This window comes from Argiope bruennichi, chromosome 9 (genome assembly GCF_947563725.1).
Source record: "Argiope bruennichi chromosome 9, qqArgBrue1.1, whole genome shotgun sequence".
NCBI lineage: Eukaryota > Metazoa > Arthropoda > Arachnida > Araneae > Araneidae > Argiope > Argiope bruennichi.
In genome coordinates this window covers 4,321,652-4,344,042 of record NC_079159.1, presented here as the reverse complement: position 1 = coordinate 4,344,042, position 22,391 = coordinate 4,321,652, and the positions used below count along the sequence as shown (strand labels likewise).

At 31.3% G+C, this 22,391-nt stretch overlaps 1 protein-coding gene across 1 annotated transcript in view; it reads right to left on the bottom strand.

Annotated features, from left to right (window-relative positions):
* LOC129984725 (plasma membrane ascorbate-dependent reductase CYBRD1-like) overlaps nt 1-15,858 on the bottom strand; it is a 97,968-nt gene extending 82,110 nt beyond the window's left edge. Inside the window, exon 1 of the mRNA XM_056094670.1 lies at nt 15,739-15,858. Coding sequence (XP_055950645.1) covers nt 15,739-15,749 — 11 coding nt within the window. The 5' untranslated portion in view covers nt 15,750-15,858. The remainder of the gene's footprint in view (nt 1-15,738) is intronic.
* Between the last annotated feature and the right edge of the window lie 6,533 nt (nt 15,859-22,391).

Sequence of the window (22,391 nt, the reverse complement as noted above, 5' to 3'; positions counted from 1 at the left end):
CTTCAAAATCGTGAGTAACTGAAAAAGCGTTCAGCGGACGATGACACCTGTTGATGGATGCTGGAGCACACAGCTGTCCAAGAAGGTGACATCGTCTCACCGCACGGTTTAACAAACATCTGTAAACATTTAACTGCTGAATACATTAAAATACCATCTAAAAAGTCACTTTTGAATGCCCCATGCTGAATTATTATCGACAGGCGCACAGCTTAATTCACAATGAATGAATATTTCTAAAGAACAATTTCAGTTAAAGAATCACAATCAAGCTTCATTAAGTATACCAGTCCAATAATACGATTAAACTGCCTAAGTGGTCTCTTCAGAAATTTCTCGCGTATTTTCTAATAAAGGTGTTATTCCCCACGCTCCGTAACACATTATGAACCTTGAGTAAGGCAGAGAATGCCTTGGCATTGGCGCACAATAGTTAGGAAATATTAACCTTTGGCGTGTATTTATCGATTTTACTGAATCAGCTGTGTTATTCTAGGCGATTAATCCCTAGCATGCGGTTAATAGTATTCGAAAATTGAATTTGTGTTTTAGGTATGTTTACCCACATGACTGAAACAAAAATTTGACAAAGAACTACAATTGTAGTCACAAAAAAAAAAAATTATATTATATATATATATATATATATATATATATATAGCCTGATATTCAGGCCATTTATCTAATTAGATGATGTTTTCTTTGCCATCATTTAACTATAATAGAGAAGGAGTCGTATAATAAAATAGATGGATTAGTACAATTACATATCTGGAACGCACAGGCTCGTCATGCGGCAGTCAGTGTTTAGGAGTTATCGCATTTATATGCGATAAGACTGAAGTAAGACTGAACTCTTTGTTGAATTTGGCTCAAAATTTGTTAGATGTTTACACTACAGATGATAAAACTGTGTATCAAAAATTATCCATTTAATTCTACGTCAACCTATATTTGAACAACTAAACAGATAGACTTTCTCTAAATAGATTTTGTTCAAATTTTAATAGAAATCTACAAATTTAGTGCAAAAACCATATACAGAATTTCATCCGTCTGCCTCAAAGTATTTTGAGTTATCTTCGTCATGGCTAGACATTTTCCAAAATTGTGTTTTACGAATTCAGGGAGAACTAAAACACGGAGATTCGTCAAAATCACGATTTCGTAATTTTTGACGATTACAATACTTTCTCTACATTTCGTATACGAGTAAAAAGCAAGTCCGTTCACAGCTTTGTTTCCGGTTAGATAAACTTTGTTTAGATGTGTATGCTACTTGTTGTATGCACAGCAATGTCTATCTATGGCGAAGATAATTCAAAAATTGTTTGAGGCAGACGGATGAAATTCTGTATATGGTTTTTGCACTAAATTTGTAGATTTCTATTACAATTTGAACAAAATCTATTTAGAGAAAGTCTATCTGTTTAGTTGTTCAAATTTAAGTTAACTGGATGAAGCAAGTGTATCGTGCATGAGAAAATCTGTTGTGGTTGTCTGTCAAATGGAGAACGACTGCTGGAAAAACAAATGAATCGGCATTTCATTGAAAAACGCTGACTCATTTTGATTTTTAACAGCTCGGAATCTGCCAGAACACCGCGGAACGAGTTTTCCAATCAGTGCGTTCGGGCACGCAATCGGTGCCGAAACCACATCATTCCAAATGGATGTGGCCTCGAGATAGCAGCACGGAAGGCGAGTGTTTCTTTCAATTTATTAGCTTTTCTTTTTTTTTTTTTCCAAGTGCGTCTCACAATATTGCACTGCACCTGCGCAGTGTTCAGAATGAAAAACAATGATGAGTGTAATATTGTCGCAATTTAAGGAAATAAATCAATTCGTACAAATTATTCTTGTTTACACCAGAATTCATCCGGTAGCTGCTGCAAGCGTGAAATGTGTATGCGACAAGCTACCGCAACAACAATTTTAAATTTTATTTTTTTTTTTAAAGTTTTTTTTTACGAAAACTTAAGGTGATTTTTTTTTTTTTTTTTTTTTTTTTTGCTGTAATGAGAAAAGGAAAATATGGATTCATTAATAAAAATTCAAGACGAAGTTTTATGTTCAGTAATTGAAAGGAAAATTCTTTATGTAACTTGGAAATTAATTTCGATTTTAATAAATGGCTGTCAGGAAATCGCTGCTGGATTTTAAAAGTTCTTACAAAACTCTTTACTCTTCTTCACTTTGCTTAAAAGTTCTTACCGTCAGGTTTGCTTAGTAACTGTTCTAACTTTAAAAAGTCATTGCTTCGTCAACAGTCGTCTAGTTTTCAAGCAGTTGATCACAAAATTCTACTTTAAATGTAGAAAACAAATGAGGCAACATCATTTTTTAACATGATCAAAAATTCAAATTTTAAAGAATCATGGCAATCAATGCAAATATAATATACACTAACTAATTACCAGTTGAAATGAAATAAACGAATTCAAGCCATTCACTTTGCTAACAGCTGAATAGTATTTTGGATTCTTATAGCTTTGTAGTAGTCGACTTACAAAGCAGATCCAATCCTGACAATATCTATTCCATATTCCTTAAGATTTTGCACTCGAATGGTAACTCTCAGTCACCATTCAAAACGGTGCTCCATTTTGACATTTTTTTTATTTATTTATAACACCTACAAAATGTTAAAAAGTTGTTTATTCCTTTTTTTTTCAGGGAAACTCAATTTTAAACAGTTGCATGCATTCCTTTGTAGGTGTCATAAACAGGTCCATGTATTAAGTGAATAATTATGCATCGAATTATCTTTCTGACTGCAAATAGTAATGGAGAAAGTAGTAGTCATTTTTTTATTAGAATTAGATTTCATAAATTGATAATGGTTAGAAATAAGATCATTTTTTTAGGCTTTCTTGCATATAGTTCACGATAAAATTATTTATGTATTAATATTTTTATAGATGGAATACTGCCTTATTAAACCCTTTGAATACAATGATGAGTCTGATTCACATATCGAATTACTGAATAATTACCATTATAATGATTGTGTGTGTGTGTGTGTCAACTAGTGATTATACATGCAGCATTTAATGCGACATGGGATTTCTGGAGTGGATTTTGTGATGATTGCTTTCACACAGAGTTCTATGAAGTATAAATGAGCTTTATAAACAACAGCCTAACTAAACCGAACTACATCCTACAGCTTATTTGTATAATTAACTTTATATGTAGGTATTACGAATGGAAAAAAAATAATTAAGTAAAAGGCATCTAACACAATTCTGAGATACAATGTATAATTTTGTTGATTCACAAACGAAACAAAAATCAACCAGATGAGCTGTTAACCTGTCTTTTAAATACATTAAAAAATAAAATGGTCGACTAATAGATTAACCAGTTAACTGTTTTTGACGAGTCATGAAAAAAAGTACAACATTTTGCCCTATGACGAGTTTATTCAATGACTATTATATAATAACTGTTTAATTATTATACATATAATTAATTATTTATTATATTTTTATATGTTTATGACAATGTAGATAAGCATTTTTCCGAAGAGGTTGAAACTGTTAAATGGTTAAATAAGTTTTCCGCCCTGAAGTCATACTGGAGTCATTGATAAAGCACTTTAATCAACACATTTGCACATTAATTCATGGACATAATCAACTTAGATTTTGAAAGTATTCAAATGAATAAAAATGACAAATTTGAATAATATTCTGTAAAAGATTTCACACGTAATAATGGTTATCTAAAGATTTCACTCATGTTACCATGAATGGATCTCTGGAGAGAAATTTCAAGTTTTTCAAGATGGCTAGTCAAAATTCACTTCCCTAATTGATTGGGTAAAAAAACTGGTTTTCCCTTCTGGGTATTTTCCATACGGAGGGGGTTAGCCGAAAAGCACGTGCTTTATGAGAAGAAGGGGGAGGAAGTGCTGGCAAGGTCGGTCACGCATGCAGGAAGCCGAAAACAGCCAGAGGCGATCTGCAGAAATCGCTGGGAGACGACATTTCCCGCAGGGACGCTGTTTTTCAATGTCGGATTCTTCTTGAAAATAATTATTCCAAAAGCAATTAATATTCTAAAGATTTGAAATTTTGGTTAAAAATCATCCTTAAATTCAAAAAAGAAAAAAAAAATTTTTTTTCCCTTCCACAAATCGCATTCATTATAAAACTTGTTTGCGGCATTTATTGTTAGAACGCACTAAGTATCATTGCTGCAGTTACTTTTCAATTAAAATCGTAGCTAATAGGTATCGTTAAAATCATAGCTATCGTTATTTTTATTACTTTTGAGTTAAAATCACAGCTAATAAGCTTCTTTGAAGAATTTAATAAAAATTTAAAGAACAGTAACAACAGGTGCGTTTTTGTAAAAAGTATCACAAATAAATTTGTGAGATGCATCATACTGGAAATTTTTTTAAATCTATCTTGTGATCCTTGGCGAGTTTCTTGGCGATTAATCCTTGGCATGCATTTAATATTATCAGAAAATCGAATTTATGTTTTAAGCGCGTTTTTCCTAACCAATTGAAAAAACAACAGTTGTAGTCACAAAATCATATATCAAATTTGATATATTTTGCTTTTGTGTTTGAATTCAAAAGTACAGGGCGACAAATGGTCAATACCTTGATTTTAGCTCAAAATTTTAAAGGTGTCAACACTATGTTGTTTTTTTATGATATTAAATTAAATGTTAAAGATATTGCTAACTTGATGCTAAATTTTGGTACTGACTTTTATTCATATAGCTCTCTTCGTTTTGTAATTGTCGTGTTAAAACTTACATTCGAAAAGCAGGACAAACAGACTTCCTCAGAATGGAATTTGCTCAAAATTTGATAGAAATCAACCAACTGGGTGTAAAAACTGTATAATAAGTTCCATCCGTCTAGCTCAAAGAACTTTTGAATTATCTTTGTTACAAATAGGTAGGCATAATGCCAAAAAATGTGTTATTCGAACTCAGGGATCCTAAAATGTGGAGGTTCGTCAAAATCTCGTATGCGAATATTTTGACCATTACTTTGCTTTCTTCATACTTCGCATACGGGAAAGTAAAAAAGCAAAAGCACAGAAAAGATCATTTAGCATGCAAATGATAGAAATTTTTGCATGATAAAACAGCACTCCGATGACCTGTGGCCTTACGGATTTGGTCATAAATCTGCCAACTGAGCCATTGTTGGACCCCCCCCCGTCTGTGGTCGTCGGTCCGGAGCTTCCCGCAAATTGTCGGTAAAATGAACAGACATCAAATAACCCCGAAAATCACAAGAGAGGAGTAAGAGGGGGAAATGTGCCTGTCTCCAGACACACACAGGTCGTCGAAACAGGGCTTAAGACATTTCAAATGACAGATCCAAATTACAAGACATTCGTTTCTGAATCTAAGATGAGTACCCAGCAGCTCATCGATGTAGGGCATTAACTCCTCAATTCTCAACCGACCTTTTAAATTCCAATTTCCATGGAATCGGAAGCACTTATTCTGAGGGCGCACCCTCGGGTGCTTGACTTCCTGTTTCACACACCTGTAGGAGGAAGACGTTCCGCTCCGCCGGAAGATCCCGTTCAAACGAACGATCCAATCGGAATAATTGCTTCCCTACCGATACACGAAACATACCAAGAAAGAGAAACATGGCCTTCAGGTAAGCGAGAAACGTGCGGAACCTCCCACAAGTAGGGCCGCATGATATTTGCATTAATATAATTCAGAAGAATGCCATTTTAAAAATTATATTTATACGCAGTAAATCCCTTTTCAATAGCGTGCATCAAATAAAACTAGTGTAACGAACTCGCACTATCTTCGTCAGTCGCCTATTTCCGATGAGCTTTGCGGGACTCTTCAAAACGCTGATTTAAAGATTTCTTATCTATTGAATTCCAAAATAAGAACATGATTCGAGGTTATAAACAGTTCCGTCACTAATCCGGCACTCTCTTTCTTACGATCCATCTGTGATACACACAGCTTCTCTCTAATATTCTCAAAATGGTCTCGTGGCTAGGAAAAGAAAAATCTTCATTTGAAAAGTTGAATACAATGCTTTTTTATTTTAACCGTTATATAAAGAATGCAATAAATCATCGTTAATATTACAATGAAAAGTACACAAAAAATTTTGAAATATCAGTCTTTAGGTTCAAGTTAAAGTGATCACTAAATCCGAAAAACTAGTACAAGCAAAATACTTTTAAAATAATACAATTCTGTGGGAATTCAAGGACGTCCGTAAAAACGTTTGAATTATTTATGCGTTTTAAATCAAGAAAGTTGACGTAAAGCATAAAACAGGGAAAAATTATACATATTTAATTTTTTAAACTTTTTTTTAATTTATCGGGACTAACATTTTAATGAGTAATCGAGAATTCATTAGATAAACCGTTCATATGAATAACGGTCAGTAAAAGATTCAATAAGCTATTGGAATGATCTTAAAGTCTTCTGACGTAATATAGTCCAATCACATTTCTGTCCTTTTCTTTCAATTTCGGAAAATAATGCACCGTAATGTTCCCTGTATGCACCGTAGTATGATCTACAGGTCCTGGTCTGGCAGTACAGTTTTAACAAATGTACAAGCAGCATAAAAACCAAAAACACAGTAAAGTTATGAGTTAAAATTCTCATGCGTTAAATAAAATTTCTTCCAAGTGCACCGGACATGAGAATATTGATTTTCAGAGCAGTGTTCTCGGAAAACTAGGGACTGTAGAGATACGATTCTTTGGAAGATTTTTCATCTTCTGAGATTGGGGAATTGTGCTTTGCTAATATAATACAATAATTACGAGATTTTCTGTGTACGGCGAATTATTTCTCTTGGTATATTACTACCAAAAATGCAATGTTCATTACCACCATGCAAAGAATAATCGATTCATTACCATGTAAAGAATAATCACCATACAAAAAAACAAACAAAAAAAAACGAATAAAAATAATTACCATGCAAAGAATCAACGATTCGATGATGTCATATTCTGCAGCATAGCTGAGAAACTATTTTCTTCGTCGAAGAAGATGCAATTACATTGTTTGTCATTTTTCAGTAAGAAACGCAGAATTTATAAATTTTTCCTAAATATCGGAAGAAAGTAAGAGTTTAAGTTTTTTTAAAAAAAGTAAATAATGAGATGCCAGTTCTTTAAAAAAACATATGGTCGTTTATTGCTAATGATACGAAAACAAACACGGGTACCTTGTGGCAGTTTTTGGATGTTTGTATGAAGATATATATATCACAAAATGTTTCAATACGTTATAAAGTGATGCTCATTTAAATTCAAATTACATTACCGGTAGTTTTGCGAAGCAACATTTCATTAGACACTATAAAAAGATGAGGAACACACACAAAATACCTCCATTTCGCATTAATTAAACAAAAATAGTGAGATCATTCACAATTCAGTACAAAACGGAAGGAACAATAAATCATACATAAATTAAACATTTATTTTGGTAATCATTAAAAGAGCGCTGGGACAAATAAGTTCTTGTCTCTTAATGAAAAAATTACTCTGTCCTAAATGTATGTCTCCGAAGAATCTGGAAGAAAAGAAAGTGAGGAGAGTCTCAACGACGATTACAGAAGTGCCCAAAATTAGGAAAGAAAAAAAGAAACAAAAAAGATGAGAATTGACGAAAATTAATTACAGAGAGATGCAACTTGGATCTCTCGAAACAAATAGTTTTTGAGAAAGCCATGGGAGTATAACCTGTTTGTTGGTGGAATGCAGCCCACACCTTAAAAGTTCCTAATCGTCAAGGACTTTTTAATGAAGACTCCTTGACCCTTTTGTTTTGAGGCGTCTTCCTAAAATGAAGAATTCCTTTTCAAGAAAATGAATCCATTTTTGCCTTCAACAGGCCGGGATTCCAAAATCATTTTATTTCGTCGTTTTCAAATAAGACTTGTAAATACGTAAATAATGCAGTAAAACTGCACAAAATGATGAAAATTTTAACCAAAGTGCCAAATTCCGAAATGATACAGGTCCTCCTTCTAATTTTCTACTGTATTCATGAGTCCTAAATGCAATGTTTAGTCGCTAAATGTGAAGAAATAAATAAGTTAGACTAAAATTTTAAATACAAAAGGGCGAAAAAATAATTGTAAACGATCCCGAGATATATCACTATAAATACGAGAAATTAGCATATAAATAATAGCTGAAAAATTTAAATGCAAAAAGATGTGTTCACAATCTAGCATTTTCGAGCAAAATAAAATTATGAAGAGCTGCATCATGTTTCATAAATGAATGCTGTTATGCAACGGCGAAGCAACTGCAAAACATACAGTTTAAAATACAGCTGCTTTTACAGGACACTGTAGAAAAAGTCTACTGTTGCCTTTTCCCAAAATCGGTTATTGTATTATAAGCAACTTGTTGTACAGGAATTTTAGTTGATTCAATCTTGCAAAACCTGTTGTCCACGAAGGTACAATTTGTAAAATGATAACGAAATCCAAACAAATGTTATTCAGTTCCCGATTAAATAACTATGTGGCACAATATGAGTATCTGATTCTAATTGAGCTTCGCACATTTCATATTTTTCTTTAAGTATCAAATTCAATAAGGTTACTCATTTATTAATAGTCATATCGATTATTTTATAACCATTGTATAACAATCAACACCTAATAGTTGAATGGAGTAAGCGATGTAGATACATCAGTTTCGAGGAAAAATTTCGAAATAATTTTTACAAAATTTAATTTTTAAAAATCTTTCACCACGATTCTTATGGATAATTATTTTTCTCTGAGGTTCTTAACTTAGCAACATTATTTAGGATCAAACATCGTGTAATTTAATAAAATATTTAACAGTAAAAATCAACTTTTAAATTAACTTTAAAAGTATCTTTTATGTTACGGCCACTAAATGTGTGTTATGCAGATGTTAATTTTTCCTGCAGAAAAAGACTATGTATGCAATATGAATGCAATGAACTATGTATGCAATATCTTTTACATTTCATATAGGGCAACTTTGAGAAGCATTCCAAAAAAATTGTTATTGAAATTCATTTTGTATGTGAAAAATGGGAGAAGGGAGAATGCTGACGTTTTCTTCGTGCATTATAGTGCAGTTTAGACAGAAGTTGGTTACGGTAATCTGTTTATGTTTAGGAGGCAGTTTTTGATCAAAATTCGCAATGTTTTTTATTGTTTTATTTTAAAACCCTTTTATTTGTGTTTCCAAATCTGTGTTTGTATTAATTATACGATAAATAGAAACCGAGATATGTGATTTTTTATAAACCACTATAGCTGAAAACGAAACCGGAAGTTGAATGTTTTCCAACATTTTATCCAATACACGGCTCTCTGCATTATAATTTATTTTATAGTATTTTCTATCAGCAAGCCACGCGTATTCGAATACGTTTTGAGTAGTTTTATGCCAAAAGGATTGGCAATGGCATCTGCTTTTGAACATTGTTTATGTTTACAAAGCATTTTTAGTACAAGACATGAGAACTTTATTTTGTGATATTCGAGTTCTGATTTTTGTTAACCCGGCACAAGCTAAGAATCCGTTCAGGAGCATACGCCGGAAAACAAACCTCATTCCTTCCTTCCATGAGAACTTTAAATGATTTTTTTTTTTTTTTTTTTTTTTGAAAAGCTTGGATTTTGTAAAAATGTTCATACGCAAAACATAACTTAAAAACTTATTAGTATATTACCTTGTAATTTTGCGTGTATTTTAACTTAAGTGTTCCAAAGGCAAAGAATTAGTGATATAACTTTGAACTGAGTAGTTTTTAATTTATAACTGCTTAATATAACCTTCAACAACGAATTTTGTGAAATTTTGAATACAGAAATACTCCATTAGCTATAACTTTTTTGAAAATGCACATCTTCCTTAGATTCTAGTTCATTCTCTTCACCATAGCTGTAAATACGATCTGCGTAAAAATATTTGGAATATGTGCAATAGAACCTTTTTGTAGAGTGTTTTGCTTTTTGTTGCAATTTTCACAATTTTTTACCCAAATTGATACATTTTACAGAATCTCAATTGGCACCGAATTTTCTGATCAACATTTTTCATTATTTGCAATCACATTGATCCAGAAAATGAACTGACATAGCTCGTTAGAGTGATTTTTCAAAAATTTGTCAACGAAGGTAGACAAATAATTTAAATAACTTTTTTTTTAATTGTCAAATTTGATGTTAACTGTCGATTTAGTTCATGCTTTTTACAAGCAATAAAAGTAAGTAAAGATAATATAGATATGCAATGATTCACAAAAAACGATTAAACGGGCTCTTCTGGAACGGAAGTCATTTCAGTCGGTCTCTCAATATTCACACTTCGAGTACTGACCAGGTCATCGGCAAAACGGCGAGACGGAATGACCACTGTACTGGAAAATGACTTTCTCTTTCCTACACGCACACGGAAAGCACTTTCGCCCATCTGAAAGACCACAAAGCAAGAAAAAAGCGCGAAAAGTGGCACTAAATTGAGTTATTTATCACAACAATTGTGACAACTCAGTGTCAGCTCATATCTAATATGATGACTGAAGACTTTCTGTGCATGGTCAAATCGTTCATAAAGTTTTTTTTTTTTTTAATCAAAATTTTCTTTGCTGACGATGCGCAATCAAGTCTGAGTGGCGCACAAATTGCTTGCCAAAAGATAGGTCCAGATTATTCAGATTTCTTAATCTGCGGGTCATGACCTCCTCATTTGCAGACAGAAAATCTGCATTTGATTTTTGTATTTTTGTGTCATGAAACTAGCATAATCTTTTTGTTTTATCTATTTGAATACATGCGATCGAAAACAGTTAAGAAATTAATATTGGCTTAACAGATGCAGTAAAATCTTTATTATCATTTTTAATCGAATTTGCATGATTTTATTTATTTAAAATTAATGTATTACCACATGCAAAGTCCAAAATTAAAAATGCAGTGACCTAATATAAAAAGGAATAAAACCTAATATATAAATAATTTTTTTTAAAAAATCAAAGTTTTTTTTTAGTATAACTATCCTGTTTGCTTATGCCAATAAATAAAATACAATGCTTTTAGAAAAAGGCCTTTCATGGAAGAGTTCCTCCTCGTTCTTTCAAATGGCTAACATTCATTTTAAAGAAGCATGGAGGAATATAACAGATGCATAATCTCAATATAATTAATCTAGTTATATTAAAGTCCCTTTTAAAGTAACACTAGGGCTATTTTGGGACGGACCTCGTCATTTTGTACCTCGGTCAGATGACGAGGACGACACCCGAGATGGCACCACTCTATCCAAATTTCCACACCGCACCAGCGATGGGACATTTGGCCCCAACGGATTTAACGGGCATATTAATTTCATTTCTGCATGTTTCTTTTATTTATTATTAATTTTTTTAATGCATTAAAATTAATGTTAACTTTAAAATTTCTGTTTTATTTTAATAAAACAGAAATGTTGCCAGGTTTTAACTAGTTTCAAAGTAGGGATTTAACAATGGCTAAAAGCAGACATATCTCTCAAATGGAGGCAACATAAGTAAAGCTCTAGTGAGTAAATGGAACAGATGATCGATGACAGCAGCGGTTTCCGGCTGTGAGAAATCAGCCAATATCTTGCCTTTTTCCACAAAAACTTCCGAGGAATTTATTAGAACAAAAAAGTACATTATCTTAAAATTAAAATGTTTACGTTTTGAACGATATGAATTGGTATAATTTTTCCTTTAATTGTTATTAATTCTTTCAGGTAATTTTAAAATATGAGAATTTATAGGTAGTCTTTTGCTTTACAATATTAACACTTTGAACTACTCTATTATGCACGAAAGGATTTTAATCCAGAGTAACGCCGAGTATATCTATTAATATACTTTCAATATTGGTCAGACAGCAAGAATGACATTCTTTTCAGATGCTAAAGGGAGAAAACATGAATTAAAATGAGATGTCAGCATTTTTTTTTTCCCCTGCTAAAAATTACTGATAAATAATTTGTTCAATAAACTAATACCATCGCTTTATTTCATGTAATAAATAAAAGTGTTTCTCAAAATATAAAAGAAAAAAATTTCTTAACTCATGTTTATATATTCTAATAATTGGTAATAGAATAAAAATATTAATAATAAAACTTTTTTTCTTTTGTTCTAATAAAATAAAAAAAACAGTAAATATGCTTATACATAAATATTGGTTTAAAGATATTGTCATAAATATTACAATAAAAAGACAGTCCTTTCGGTGAAGTGCTAATGAGTAGACTTCCTCAAAGAAAATGTATTATTAAATGACTTTAAAAAAAATACTACTACAGCTCTTCAACGGAATGAGATTTCTTCAAGATATCCTTATTAAATCTTGTCTAAACAACTAAAAGCGTCAATGCCTGCGTAAAAAAAAAAAAAAAAAAAAAAAAAAAAGTGGAATGGAAATCATAGGGTCGACAAGCTACAGGGAAAAAAAAAAAAAAAAAAATAGGATACTTGAACGCAAATTAGTGTTTAAGAAAAGCATTTTCCATCTGGTTCGCTTCGAGCTTCCTCAACAAGTTTTGTCTCAGAATTAAAGCTTTCGACGAAGTAATTAGATCTCCAGGATTAGTTTAAATGGACCTGATTTTTAATTATTTAGACATTTTTTTTACTCTTAATAAATGGCTTATATTAGAAAGGAAATTCATTTTAGTAAATTAACTTCTGAATAATATTTTCTAATTTTTATTATGCATTGCATGCATTTACTTTACTATAACAAATGAAGATATGTCAAATTCAAAAAAAAGTTTGATATAATTTCTCGCAAAATAAATGGGCAGTTTTTTTTCTGGTGAATTTATAATAATTTGCTTTTTCTATTTGTTTTGTAATATTATTTTCACAACCAAGATTCTCCCTAGACATCCTTCCTAATTTCCATCGGTAGAAACGGATGAAAATTCTTTGGACAACGGCGTTTTTTGCCAATAAGATTTGTAAGAAAATCTCGTTTCGTTAACCACTTAACTGTTTCATTTTCTTTGCTCTCTAATAAGACGACACCTTCGGTTTTGGGAATATTTTCTTATTTTGATTCACATGAAAATCCATTGAATACTTGATTTGTTTATGTTTTCGAAGTAATTTTAATATTATATTATAATCGTTATGAATGGTTTACTTTTTACTTACAACTATCAAAATTCGCTAAATCGATGCATGTATGGCACTCGGGCAAAACAGTTAAGCCGTTGAGGAGCTGTAGCATTTTTTAAAAGTCCCTTAATAAACAATATGAAGGATAACAAAAAGGAGTTAAACAGTTTTTTATTATGTATTGAAAAAAAAAATTCATTTAGGTGTTTTTTTTTTTTTTTTGTCACGAGAAAAGAGAAGCAAGGAAATTAATTTTTTATTCTATTTAGCATTTAAATAGTTTTTAATATAATGTTTGCAGGCTGGTATAATATCTATAAATTGCATCATGCTACTTGCATGAAAAAAAAATTCTAATGCTCATCTCAGGACATACCTCTGAACCTAGAACTACCAAATTTAACACGTAGTTACTACTTGGTTTGTACATACTCAATCTGAGAAGATTTGCTAAAATTGTGATGAGACTTTTAATGAAAAATAATAAAAATTGTAAAGTTTATCCTCAATAACTTTACAGCATATTCGTTGCACAAAAATCATGTTTATATCACTTAAATTTTTTTTTTTTTTTTTACAAAAAAAGCTCATTAATAATAATTTTATTTCTGAAAAATTTCAAGTTTTATCAAATTTTTCAAAATATTTTTTGTGTTAGAATACTTTTTATTTAATTATTGATTAATATTCACGCGCACTGCGACAGTATTAAATACACACTATCGTTGTTAAAAAAATTAAAAGTAAATTTTAAAAAAAAAAGACTAAGCACATCCAAAAGCATTATCATATAGTGATATTTGGGGTTAGAGATTCGAATCTCCATTTTTTGCCGGCGTTCTTAAAGCAATTTTAAGAAAAAGAAAACTCAATATATGATTGAGATAAAGAAAAACTCTATCATTTCAACCCTTTTAAGCAGTTTCATCCTACGAAAGTTGAAATGATAAAAATTATATAAATATATTAATATGTAAAAGAATATCATAAATACATCCCTTTTTTTTCCCATTCTGTAGCCTTTTAGTACAAACAAAAATATTTTTGGTATTCTCAACCTTAGTTTATATAAAAAGCAAAAAAAAAAAAAAAAAAGAGAGAAAGAGAGAGAGAGAGATACGAAGTAAATACTTTTAATGTAATCGGCATATTTCTTAAGTTCGAAGTAGTTACGACCTACTAGGCATTAAAAATAACTAGAAACCAAATATGGCTCCAAATCAATTGTGATAAGATTCTTCATGTTTTACATTTAATTAAATCTGGACTAAAAAGAAGACACTATTCAGATTAAAACATGTCATATTAAATAAATTTTCTGTGTTTTCAAACACAACTACACTTTAGAAAATCAGTGAAGGAATTAACATCCTTGTTATCTAATCATTATACAATTCATTTTAGTAATTTTTTATATCGAAATGTTTTAGCAATTATAAAAACCATAGTACTGCAGTTATTGAATAGCTACTCAGTATTTTTGTAATTCCGGTATTCAACCTTATAATTCCTTTTAAGGGCAAGTTGAGTTTTTTAGTTTCAGTGTCAAAATAAAGTACAAAATATATAAAAGCATTTGTCTGATTTTAGATTTAAGTAATACAGAGAATTTTAAACAATGAGTCCCGATTTCTCATATGGCCGTGGAAACATTGATAATAAGAAATTAATTCAAATTACTCATTATAAATAAATAGAAATACTTTAAAAAGTTGTCTAAATTTAACATTTTTCTTAATCTTTTTCAAATACATATGTTTAATTTAATTTCAGTTTATCATTATTTATTTCATTATCTTACTTATTAACTCCTTATCGTTTTACGGGCATCAGATAATCGCTTAACACATTATAATTCGATACAAAAAAATTACGCATTAATTCGCAATTCCTCAAGAATGGTATCTATTTTTTAATGGAATCAAATGAAAAAAAAAGACATCTAATTAGACAACAATAGGCAAAATAGCTAAAAGGATAATGTATACATTTAAGATTTAAAAAAAAAAAAAAGAAATCAAAAAAATATTTTTTTTTAAAATAAAATTTTGAGCGGAAGAAATTTAAGAACACTGAACAAAATAATTGCCTGTAACAATTAACGGAAAACAAGCACTCATTCTGCAACGAACAGAAATATCTAAAACAACATTTAAAAAATTTATTCTTTATTTCATATCCAAGGAGTGCGCCTCATGTTTTAAGGGGGGGGGGGAAATCAAATAATCTGCAGCAGACGATTTTTTTTTATGGCAAAACAGCAGAGGATTTCTTTTAATGGCAAAAACTGAAAGAAATCGTCTGCTAAAAACACAATTGGTCAAATAATTACAAATTACTTTCTAAACATCAATTGCAGATATCCTTACAACTTGTGAAAATGTAAACACAAACGATATTTATCAAAAACTAAGATCGGGACCTCACGCATGATTAATAAAAATAACACCACTCATCATTTTCCGACTAGCTCTGGCAGCGGCTCGACCTTGAAAAAAAAAAGCTCGCATACACTTCATAAGCACACTTAAGGGGGAGGCCTTAAAAAAAATTGAGGGTGGCCCCAGCAAACACCGAAAATAAAAAAAAGTGACTCACTTAGTTCCCATGACTTGTGAGGTTGAAAAATCCGATTGGGTCTTCACAAAGATCAAAATTCCTTTCGGATAGTCACAACAGGTTGTTCGAGCTGCACTTCGAGACGGCCGAGAGATTGAAATGATGAGGCGGGAAGGGAGCCTGAATGCCGGAATTCGGATGAGGCGCCGCCAAAATGCGCCAAGATGAAATCGCCAAATGGGGCCTGATCAGATTCCAGGAAGGGAAATAAGGAGAGGCATTTTTTTATTATGGTTTTTTTTTTTAATTTCTTTTACAGAAACCGTTTTTTATTTGAGAGCTCAAGTTTCTAACCAGTTGTTCTCCTGTGTTTTCATACAATAATTTTGAGGAATGAAATAAGATGCTATTCATTTCTGGAACCAAAATCTGCCGAACATTAGAACACGATATTATATTTGTTAGTGGCAGATTAAGACATTTTGCGGCTCTTGGCCATGTATTTTGTAAAGTCCCTCTTTAAATAATTTTGTAAATTTAGTTTCATATTTCAACAATTTTTTTAAGTTTATTAACACACTGATAATGTATTTAACATCAACTTTTTTTCTCTGTATTAAAGTTTTGAAAATGTACACAGTGTCTCACAAAAGTGATGGGACACTTGAGCTTTACAAAAGGAAACTGTAATAAAATAAATAAATAAACATGTACAAAACTTTCTTGGGTGTGTTTCATATTTAAAGTTAGTAACAATTATTACATAACATGCATTTTGTCAAATTATTAATATATTAATTTAATAAAAATACAATTGTTTAGAATGGAGCAAAAAATGGCTCACATAAGTGATGGGACACTTACTTTTCCATCAAATATTTATCCAAAAATTTTTCTTTTTAAAAGGTTTTAATAATTTGTTGGATTTCCTTTTACTTTTAAAACATGAATTAATCTTCTTGGGATGGATTCGACTAATTTTTTTGTGATTTCTGGAGTGATTTTACCCCATTCTTCTTGAAGCACCGATTTTAATTGTTGTTTTGAAGAAATGGTGTGTTTGTGAATTCTTAATTCCAATTCTTGCCAAATATTCTCTATGGGATTTAATTCTGGAGATTGTGGTGGTGTTTTTATTATTTCAGGACAGTTATACAGCAGCCAGAGTCTAACGTTCAAAGCAGTTTTCTTGGGCTCATTGTCCTGCTAGAATTTAAAATCGTTATGAAGGTTCAATTTTCGTGTTGAAGATTTCAAATTTTGTTTTAAAATGTCAATATACTTGTACTGATCCATTATACTGTCAATAAAAACAAGATTACCAACTCCAGCGGACGACATACACCCCCATACCATAACTCCTCCTCCACCATATTTTACTGTTGGCACCAAGTTCTGTTTGCGAAATCTTCCCTAGGTTTTCTCCACACCAAGATTCTACCGTCAGAACTAAATATATTAAATTTACTCTCATCAACAAATATAACTTTATTCCAGTAATCATAATTCTTATTTATGTTGGATTTTGCGAAAGCTAGTCTGAGTTTTCTATTCTTTTCACTTACAAAGAATTTTTTCTTGGCTACTCTACCGTGATATCCAGCAGATCGAATTACCCTTCTAATAGTCTCAAGATTAACAATTATTCCATATAATGCTTGTAAATCAGCAGCAACTTTAGAAGCACTCTTTCTTGGATTTTTTTTTTTTTTTTTTTTTTTTTTTAATATTTCGAACGATAATTTGCTTTATTCCATTGGATAGCTTTGATGGCCGGCCAGGTCTTCTTTTATCCTGAATAATATGATTCTTTTTATATCGTTTAAGGATATTGAAAACTGTTGAATGACTCAAGTTAACTGTTTCAGCAGTTTTTCTAATAGATTTTCCACGTTCAATATGCAAATTAATAACTATTTTTTGAATTTCAGGCGAAGTTTCTTTTCGTTTAGCATTCATGGTTGCACAGAGCTAAAAAAACACAAAAATTCCAAAACAAACTGGAGAGAAATACTACAGACGATTTTATAAATTATTGCCAATTGCTTTTGAGTAAAAATAAAACCACCAAAAATATTTTTATTGCTTATTTCAAACGATTTTTGTTGCATATCTAATGGTGTCCCATCACTTATGCGAGCCATTTTTTGCTCCGTTCTAAACAATTGTATTTTTATTAAATTAATATTTTAATATTTTGACAAAATGTATGTTATGTAATAATTGTTACTAAATTTAAGTATGAAACATACTCAGAAAAAATTTGTACATGTTTTTTTAATTTATTTTATTACAGTTCCCTTTTGTAAAGCACAAGTGTCCCATCACTTTTGTGAGACACTGTATGTTTTTACAGAAACGAGTCCCCACATAGGCATACTAAGAAGCTAGCTGTCTAGAACCACTAAGCTGAGAGTGGGCCGTAAGCTAGTTTCCAAGTAAAAATAATACCAAATGATGCGTTTAATATCAAACAATTCAAAATACATTAAAAAATAAATATTTTTCATGTAAAGTTAGTTCTCGATGCTATAGTTAGCAGAAGATTTAGTCTGCATACTGTTCGCCAATCTTGAATATCTCGGTATTTTATTATTAACTGATAATTTTGCTCTGGATTCTAAGTGGCCGCTTGTGAGACGGGAACGATGTGTTGTCTTAATTACACTCATCGTTGAAAAGGCATATTCACACAGGTAAGTAGAGCCAAAGATCAATGTGAATTGATGTGCAACTTTTTTTTTTTGAAAAAATGATGATAATTTACTTTATCCATTAGATTCCAAAAGTTATTCTTAGGATCTGAACAACGTTCTTTTAAAATTATGCCATTTTGAGAGAGAAAAACTTCGTTTCCCACAAGGGATAAAGAGAGTATATAATTTATATTTTCAGAATTTCTTCCACATCAATATTGCCAAATGAGTAACGCATGAATGTTACAGTTGATTCTTGTCTAGGAAATTCTTGAAAATGATCCTCGAATTCGGAAAAAAGCTTTATTATTTCATCATAATATTTCTCTTTGTTTAATGTACCTCCATTTTTAAAAAAACTCATTAGAAATATTTTTGATCCGAATGAAATTTCCTATATTTGTTGCTTAGACCATAGGACCAATTGACGATGCTGTACTGCTTAAAACCATATGCTAAGAAAACAACCCATTTCGGTAAATGCAGTTAAAGGTATGATAAGCTAGTTTGAAGAAACTAGTCTTCTGAATGTTGCACCGGGAAAATGAGTAGTGGAGCCGGAAATTATGGCATTAGTTACAACTCCAACAGCTGAAAAAACATCTGCAAGTTCTTCAAATGCTATTGTAAGTGGCCGCTCAACAGCACGAGCACTGGGCATTCCATGGGAGGATTTTAAGCAAAAATTTTAAGCTTTACCTTTACAAGATGCATTTCGTGCAACAGTTGAAACTGTAAGTTTTCTTTGTACGTCTTGATTCTGGCGGGGATACAAATGGATAAGTACTGGCTATAATATATATTATGCATAAGCGAGGCTCTGTTTTACTTAGATGGTGCTATGAACACATTGAACTGCTGCATATGGGGTTCCATCAATCCTCATTCTGTGCAAAAACAGCCTCTACATTCCTCGGCATGGTCTGGACTCGGTGAATTTCATTGTTGGCCTGCACTTCTTTGAGGAAGTCACAGTAAATGGGACCGTGGTGTACATTCACCCAATGGTATATACAGCAGATTTTTTTGGTTATCATATTGTCCCGAAGATAAGACAAGAGGCTGTTTGGATACCACAGTGTTAATGCAAGACGGTTCAATTGCTCATACAGCAAGGCGTATAAAGAACGTGATTCATATTCACTTCCCTGATGAATGTGTCATCTCACGTACTTTCCCATTTGTCAGGCCACCATGGTCACCAGATCTGAATCTTTACGACTTATATATATGAAGTTTTCTCAGAAAGCAAGGACATGCAATCATGGAGCGGATTTGAAAGCCAGCATCATCCCTTCATTCCTACCGAAATGTTGCGTGGAGCCATTGATAACGCGGTTGTACGCTTTCAGCATATTGCTGATCGATGAGGTATGCGCATAGAACACACAGATGGATAAATAAATAAAATATTCTATTTTTCTTTTATTTCTGAATTGTTATCTTTCTTTTCATTTCATTTCAGCGTCACCTGCTAGCAGAATGTCTAGACATTTTCCTATATAATCCTCGGCCCTATGCTCTATATAACGAATATGAAGTTTCATTAGAATCCGCTCTGTAGAAACGGAGCTACGAGTCTCTGAGCTACCGCTAATTTAATTTTAATCACCCAGCATGAAATCAAACATCTGCTTTAATATTTCGTACAAACATAGATGCTGGATAGTTTGGAGTCATAGATAAATAATAACAGAGTCACAAAGTTGTTAAAAAATATTAACTTAAAATAAATCATCAACACTTTAAAAATGTACTGAAATGTGAAACTAAGCTGGCCATTTCATTAAAAGAGGATCTTATAATGTGCATTACCTAGCGCAGTAAAATGATTAATCCTGGACTGTGTTTTTATTTATTATGACTCATAATGAGCGGTATTCGATTTATACTCAATTATATTTAAGTAAACACTTGGTACTTACAAATCTGTAATGTGGGGTTGTTAAGTGGTCCAATAAAATGTCCGACGTAATGTAACAGTTATTTATTTACAGGTTGCGTTACAGACTGACAATTTACATACAAAATTTTGGAATAATTTTGTGATATATATAAGAGCATGGATCAAAGCAGAAACACATGTCATCGCTAGATCTGAAAACGAGTTCGCAAATATTACAGACTAAGTCTATGGCAAAGGATACCGACGTGCTCTGATTGGTTTAAGCCTTGGCATCTTTTTGGCAATGTTTTGCACTCATAATACTGTAGTTTTTCGCTTATTTGGCTCAAACTTTGTACGTTTCATTAGTTTTATGGAAGATACTATTGAATATCAACACGATCTAATTTTTATTAATATAATTGTTTTCTCTAAATATTACTAGTGATACTGCTAATACTAATTAATAATAATAATAATAAATATTACTAATAATACTAGTAATACAAGTAACTAATGTTGTTTATGCACAGAAGTATAAAAACTAAATGAAAGTAATTACTCAACATATAATGCAGCAATTAAATAATTCTTATTTTTCTATGATTTTCGTACCTTTATTAGATAATTTATGCAGTCATTGAAACTTGTTGCTGAACGTTTGTTACTTTCCCATTAACTACACATGGGAAAATGATTACTTAATGCCCAAAATGTATAAATATGTAAGCTTTAACGGAATATGTGATTCCGTAGCTAATTTTTTTAGTTATATCAAAATAATATTAAGAAGAAACACATACAAAAAATATTTTTAATAAATTGCAATTTTTATATTTCCTGAATTTAGATTTCAGAATTTGATCTTTTCTGCTGTATATGTGTTCCAGATTAATATTACATGTAAACCTTAAAAAATAGGGTGGCGGGCATAAATTCACAAATTTTATTTATTTTTATAAAAATATATTTCGGTATAGCATCTTTTTGGCAATGTTTTGCCAAAAAGATGCCAAGGCTTAAACCAATCAGAGCACGTCGGTATCCTTTGCCATAGACTTAGTCTGTACAATTTGCGAACTCGCGATTTGAACTGAGTCATTGCACCACCAGGCATCAGAGGACACTTTCTCTGACGTCATTATTGTCAGTTACAGTTATTACAAAAGCGGCTACAGAATAAATTAAATGAATGTAATGACATAGAATAGGAAACTGGCCATTAATACTTAGTTAAATATATTAATTCTACTCTAAAACTTTATAATTCATAGAATTTGAATATCTTACAAATTTATTTATTTGGCATCTAGTATAATAGTTCTTAGGCAATTGCCTAGTCTACCTAGTCGAAAAACCATCATTGGTATTCATAAACATTCTTTGAGTTACCAGGCATTCCAGGTTAGTTGGAATCGTTTCGCCATTTGATTTTTTATCCGGGAATGGAAAAATATTCAAAATTTAACGAGTTTTTTTGAATAAATTACCCAGGATTGTATTATTATAAGTGAAAAATCACATTAAAATAAAAAAAATCGTTGATTAATTTTAAATTTAAAAAATTTTATCTTCTGAAGAATCTTAATCACTTTTTACTATATAGGGTTGCCACCAGCAGAGAATAAGGGCAATTCAGTTTTGTAATTTCTTTTAATGCTATTAATTTTCACCATGTGTGTGTGCGCTTCTTTCATCATCTCAACGGCCAGAGTCCAAGTTTAGCATAGAAAAACTAACAATTTTTTTTTTTAAAGATAACAATTTTCACACCCGAAATACACTTGTTTCGGCAGCCCTGTTTTCTTTGTCGCTTTGGTTTACAATATACTTCAGCCCCTCCATAAAATAAAAACGAATAAAATAAATCAAGGAGAGTGAAAGAAACTACAATTAAAATACTATTGCTTAAATATTTTCGTTACTAACTGTGACATGTCAAAAATAATTGTAGATAAATGTTCATAATAGCTTATGTTACTTGTGCAGTCTAAGTTTGTAGAAAGATAATATTCTTCGAACTTTTATACCATTTCAAATATTCTGATTCTGATTTAGATATCTCAACACGATTCGCAGTTATTGAATTAAATTTTGCAAATAGTTCGAGA